The 6,881-nt window shown below is 31.9% G+C and overlaps 1 protein-coding gene across 1 annotated transcript; it reads right to left on the bottom strand.

The window, feature by feature from the left end:
• Positions 1 to 917: 917 nt before the first annotated feature.
• Positions 918 to 2,053, bottom strand: LOC111792766 (lignin-forming anionic peroxidase-like). Its single transcript, XM_023674347.1, has 3 exons — positions 1,640 to 2,053; positions 1,390 to 1,555; positions 918 to 1,303 (listed from the first exon to the last, which is right to left on the bottom strand). The coding sequence occupies exons 1-3, from the start codon at positions 2,039 to 2,041 to the stop codon at positions 918 to 920; spliced, it is 954 nt and encodes a 317-aa protein (XP_023530115.1). The 5' UTR covers positions 2,042 to 2,053.
• Between the last annotated feature and the right edge of the window lie 4,828 nt (positions 2,054 to 6,881).

Raw genomic sequence — 6,881 nt, forward strand, 5'->3', positions numbered from 1 at the left:
AAGAAAGGATCCGTACTTAGGTAAAAATTGACCGATCAAAAGTGGGAAGAGGAGATGTATTTAGGGTAAAAATTGAGGTTTAAATTATGTTATAGTATAGTAAAAGTGATAAGAAGCTGGGTGTAAGATAGTGGTTTATTCTTCATATAGCACATAATTGACGGTTGTAGCGGCCATTGTTAACCAATTAATAATAAAGCCTTTGAAGTTCATGGAAAAGGTGTACGTTCAATTTTGAATAGAAGTCACGCGTCAAAGCTAAAAAGTTAGGGCGCATATAAAGCCATGAGAAAGGCCTTCAAGTGGGGCGGCATTCAATATGCACCCTTACTATACACTATAAATCATGTTAATTATTACACCTTCTTAACTATATACCTTATACCTGATTATACTTTTACTTTACAAATGTATGATGTTTTTGCTCAAATTTGATTGAGGAAAGAACATGACCTTAAAAAAATAATAATAAACTTACACCAATGCTGTATTTGCCACATCATCTTTGATGTTTAAGTTAGCACATAGAATTTGGGTATAGCAAGGATTTAAAAGTATGATGAATGACTTACCCTCATTTGAACTGAAAATAGGTATTTATATGAGGACTCTTAAGAGTTTGTTATGCTTTTTTTCCGTGAATTAAGTTAAAACCGAATCAAATCGAATCCAATGGAGTTCTACTAGTGCATGCCCGAGGTTTATAAAATTCACAAACTTCAATTTCAAATGAGAGACAAGAATATGTTTCTTACCATTGAAATCATAATGATTAAGAACCTTATTACACTTGGAAGAATGACACGACACCAAACAAAATGTGAAATAGAATACAATGGGAAATAATTATAATGAAAATTCAAATTACATAATAAATGAATAAATTCTTTTTTCACATAGTATACCGAAGTTATTAATTAGTTGACTGCACCACAAATATTTCTTATTTGCCCTTCTAAACCAGTGAGAGGTTCAATGTCTCCCATTTTAATCATTGCAGTTGCAAAGTCAGATTTGAATGCCGTTGGATTCCTACTGTACTCTGTGACAATACTGTCAGTCGATCCTCCGTTAAAGAGTACTTGATCTGTTTCAAGCAATCCCTTCCTTTGTATAAGATTCTTGAAGTAGTTATTGTCAAAAGAATTTGGTGTGACTAAATCAAGTGGTGCTAGTTTTTCGTCTCCACCAGATGTGGGACAATTTCTACGACGAGTGCTAGCAAATCCCGTGTCAATATTAGTTTGGTTATGGATCCTGTTGCGGAAAAGAAAGCATTGAGCTTGTCCTATGGTGTGAGAACCTGCAATAAAATTAAAATATATACGTTTAATAAATATAATATTTACTAACAAAAATTACAAATACAAATATACGAGATTTAGTTACCTGAAAGTGCTACCATATCTCTTGCACTAAGCCCTTTGTTTGAGAAAATTGAGATAAGTCTATCAAGGCTTTCTTGAAAGTGTGGAAGCTCGCTTTCGGCTAGAGTTTTGCTTGCAGTAGTAGAATCTCTTCTCCCAAGCTTTACCGTCCAAGATGGACCACCGACCTGCATTTTGATATAAATAGTATTAGAAAAATGTCACCATATATAGAATCAACTTGCATGGGTAATTAGAAAAAAAATACTTACAGAAAAAGAAGCATCTCTTGCGGCCACAGCAAGGATATCTGCACAAGATACAACACCAGGACATGACTTCTCAACTTCAGTCTTAGCTTTGTGTATTACTCCATAACCTCTGGCAGAGTTTCTATTAGGCGCTGCGTTTTGTTCCCCTATCATAGAGGGAGTATCATCAAGCAATATAGACGCATCACAACCTTGAACGAAGCAGTCATGAAAATGGAGGCGAATGAGAGAGGCGGCCATTCGACGCTCTTGAGAAACTGCTTGCCTAATAACAGTTCTAATAGTAGTGAGGGCAGTAGGACAAGTTTGATCGTAGAAAGTAGAGGAAAGTTGGGCGTCACAAGCTATCCCCAAAAGCAAGAGCAGCAACAACACGAAAGCAACTACTCGGGGCATCGCCATTTGTAATCGGGAGAGAAGAAAGAGTTTGAGTTTGAGATATTAAAAAGAAAAGGATGGAAGAAAGGTGATTTTGAGAGATGAAGATGGGAAGGGTGTTATTTATACAGTTGAGAAGAGAAAAGGAATGAGTGGCCATAGCTAAGCATGCAAAGCTGTTTTAGATTTATTGAAAAGGTCAAGTTTGGTGCTTTGGATAATAAGAAATTGTGAAACAAAAAAAAGGCGGCGGTGAAGTTTATAGCAATCTGTGAAGCTTCGTGGGAATGTTATCTCATTTAATATAAACTTCTTGCAAACTTCAACTCCAAACTAACTCCATTCATATTATTCTTTTTATATTTAGTTTTAATATAACTAACTACTTTTTTTTTTTTTTAATTAGATTTAAATTTCATTTGGTTTCTACTTTCAACTTTAATTTATTTTGGCATTATCTTTTATTCTTTTAATATATAAATTTGTTTTTACCTGTCGTTTCCAAAAGAAAGAAAAAAAAAATCAACTTAACAATTTGATAAATTATTGTTAGGCATGGTAAGGTAGAGCGCATTTGAGTTGTTTGTTTAGTTTATTTGGGCATTGGTTACACAATTGAATTGTTTATTTTAACTCTCAATATTCAGAGGTTTGTTGAGATATATTATTTATGGAATATATCTTATATATTATATCTTATTATTTTTTCCTTTATGATTTGATTTAGAGGATATTTATTTTATTCTCATTAATTAATTATTTTATATTTTCCTCATTTCTACCGGCTTGTATCCTATTTGAAGGATATCAATATCAATGATAATACACACCTTCCCGATTATATTCCTATTTCTATTTCTATTTCTATTTCTTAACATAAGAATGAGAAATATAAATAGAATTGGGAGGGTCTGTATTCTCATTGATATTAATATCCTTTAAATATAGGAGAAGTACAAATGAGGAAAATATAAAATAATTAAATACTGAGAATAAAATAAAATATACTCTAAATCAAATCATAAAGGATAGAATATTAAGATATAATATCTAAGATATATTCCATAAATAATAAATCTCAACACTCCCCCTTAATTTGATTTGGAACAAGTGAATATCCTCCCTCATCACTTCTTGGTCCATGCATAAATGATTTAGAAATAGACCGCAATGATTGACTCGAGGATTGGTAACTTGTCCCATTTAATTTGATTGGAACAAGTGAATATCCTCCCCTATCACTTCTTGGTCCATGCATAAATGATTTACTGGATAAGAACACCAAGATCGGTGCTCTGGATCACTTGAGAGGTTGTGAAAGAAAATACGAACATCTTGAATATGTCACCTTTGAGCTTGGTGAGAAATTTGAAGATGCTTATAACGTATTCTTGATATTGGATGATCGGCGTAAAGGCTTCACTGATTGAGTTAGGGTTTGGCTTTAGGTTTAATACTCCCCTTGGACTCTGAGTCCAAGGGGGTATTAGGAATACCAAGATCGGTGCTCTGATGTTAAAAATACCAAGATTTGTGCTCTGATACCATGTTAAGAATGAGAAATAGAAATAGGAATAGAATCGGGAAGGTGTGTATTATCATTGATATTGATATCCTTCAAATAGGATACAAGCCAGTACAAACGAGGAAAATATAAAATAATTAAATACTAAGAATAAAATAAATATACTCTAAATCAAATCATAAAAAAAAGAATATTGAGATATAATATCTAAGATATATTCCATAAATAATATATCTCAACAAAGTTTTATACCAAAAATCTTACCCAACACATGAAAAGTGAAGTGGTAGAAGTTTTGCCCTTAGGCACTGCGATAGTTTTCTTTAAGTGTTACCCGTGCCTCATTGTTGGGATGAAAGCCTTAGGTATGATAGCTTTTGTTATTATTTTTTTCCTTTTCAAGCTAGGGATTTTCAGAGAGGAAAGATGAGAATACACACGACCCTTCCTTCATTGGACTAAAATGCCGGTGAGGTTGGACACTCGGATTTAACACGCATGACGAACCAGACACCCGATATGATTATGATAGATTGACAAAACGATATGTTTAGGTTAGGTATAGAAAAGGATATGACTATGATAGATTGATAAAACGATAGGGTTAGGATACATTCGGGAAATGATATGACTAAGGTATTTTCATGAAATAATACGACTATGAGATGCATAAAGATTTGTATGTGTGATATGATAAGAAAATGATATGACATATGTGATAAATTGATAGGTCTATGATATGATATATTGTGATACGATATTTTATGGTATGATATATATACGATTCGAATTGCTATGCTTGAAAATATGGAAAGGTTATGATATAGCAAATGTCTATAATATGATTGATTTGATGTGATTAACATGCAAAACGATGAACTAGCATAAAATACAACTCCGACATATGCATGAAAGATGTGATAAATGTTACGACAAATTATATGAGAAATGATATGATAGGAAGGAAAATACAACCATAGTTGTATTAAATGATAATGAAAATGGAAAAATGTTGGGACCTCATACATTATTGTGTGCTCATGTATTGGGGGATACCCCTTATCCTTCACAATAATACGGACACGTACACAACAAGGCAGGAGAACGATCATTATGTTATCATTATGTTGCCGTGACGGTCGCTATTCCGAATGGGTTCCAACATCAACAACTACCCGAAAATACTCACCCAACCAGAAAGGGGCCTAGGAGGTGTGTGAACCGACTGGTGGGTCCATACGGGCACTTGTGAACCATGTGTAGGAAAATTAAGTACACATCTAAATTGCCCGTTAGGTGCCATAGGAAAATAGACTGTTATGATAGTTACCACCCATGATTGTATGCGTTTGCATTTAAGCCCAATAGTGGGTCACTTATTGGGTATTTGTTAAAATAGTCTAGCTAGGTGCTACTTCTACTTCATGTAAAAGCAAGGCATCCCAGTACGGTTGATGACGTCATCGCAACTCGAAACCATGACACATGAATAGGGTAGATTGTATTTATTTTCCTAAATCTAGGCTATAATAGGATGTTTTTTTTTAATTTTAATGTTTATTTATTTTATTTAGTCATTCATTGTGTCGTTTTAAAGATGTATTCGAACACGCAAGTCCATATCAATGTTTTAAGATGAAGTTTATATTTTATGAATAAGTTTAAACGAAGTATTTCCGCACTCAATGTTCATGATATGTATACAGTAACAACTTTAGATTAAGTAAAAAAAAATTAAAGTGATATGGTATTGTATACTTCACAATATTATGCATGTAAAGCCCGTTAGATTAAATATATATATATATATATATATATATTAAAATAAAAATAAAAATAATAATAATAATAAAAACTCTCCATTAATTTCTCCCCTTCCCTAAAATACCTCTCTTAATCCCCCAAACAAAAAAAGAAAGGGAAATAAAAGATTTTCTAGGAAGAAGGGAAGCAGATATCCTTAGACAATAATGAAGAGATGAAGAGAGATAATAGAGAGATGGTTAGGCACAGAGATGTCATTTGACAAGTTTAGTAATACCTTTTCTGACTTAAAAATTATTTCTAGTAAAATAATCAAATAAAATTGGCTAGAATACTCTTATCAAAATCAAAATAAAAAATAGAAAAAAGAAATAGAGATAAGAAAGAGAAGATTTGGAAAACAAATTCGAATGAGAAAAAAAAGAAAGAAATACTGAGATTTGGAAAACCTAATCAATGAGGAAAAAAAAAAATAATAATAATAAATAAATAAATAAAGAGATTTTCAAATCAAAGTACATAGGAAGAGGAAGATTTAAAAATAGTAAAGCCAATACAAAATGTGAGAATAAAATTAAATTGAATTAAATATGGGAGTGTAATTAAACGGCTTAATAAAATAATTAAATATAAGAATAGAATTAAACGGCTTAAAAGAATTAGAATTAAAAGAAAAAAAATTTTAGGAAAGAAAAGAAAATTAGAATTTAAGAAAGAAAAGGAAATTAAAATAGATTGAAAGTTAATTGTATAGACATTTTTAAAGAAAGAAAAGAAAATCAGATTTGATTGACAAGAACTTATTCATTAATGATATTTTTAGGATAAAAAAAGAAAGTCACTTGTAAAAATGTGGTAAACTGAACCAAAATATAACCAAAGAGAGAAATAAGGTGAGGAAGGAAAATGTAATATAGGATAAATTATTATAATTTTTACCTATAGAATATAGTACTAAATATTGAATGATTCGAGCACCAGAAAATATTAATAATATTGATATATTTTTAATTTAAGTTTTATTATCCAATACAATTTAGAAACAATAAAAATATAGAATTTGATTTTTATTGATGCCGTTTTAGAGTCGTATTTCACATTGTTAGTTGGATTATTAATTAAAATGTTAAATACTAACCGAAGGTGACAGACGGTGCGATAGGAAGCGAACCCTGGCAACATTTAGAGTAGTTCTTGAGGAGCGGGAGCTTACGTTAATTAAATTATTGAGTACTTCGGCTAAGGCCAACTAAGTAAGTGATCTTACTATATAATAGACTAAAAAATTGTATGAGTTATGATGATGTATGAACTCTATTGTACGATGTCGTATGTTAGTGTAACGACCCGGGAAAGAAAGAAAGAAAAGGAAAATATTATATATATATATATATATATATATAATAAATAAATGAAAACGAGAAAACGAAAAAAAAAAAACCCAGTTGCCGGAAAACCCGCGAGTTTTCCGGCGACAGCCGAGTTTCGCGGAACCCACGCGAAACGACGGCCACAGCACGCCCACCCTCAGCCCAGCATCTTCAGAACGCCTGCAAAGGGAGAAAAGAGAGAAAA

Source organism: Cucurbita pepo, chromosome LG04 (genome assembly GCF_002806865.2).
Source record: "Cucurbita pepo subsp. pepo cultivar mu-cu-16 chromosome LG04, ASM280686v2, whole genome shotgun sequence".
In the NCBI taxonomy this organism is placed as follows: Eukaryota; Viridiplantae; Streptophyta; class Magnoliopsida; order Cucurbitales; family Cucurbitaceae; genus Cucurbita; species Cucurbita pepo.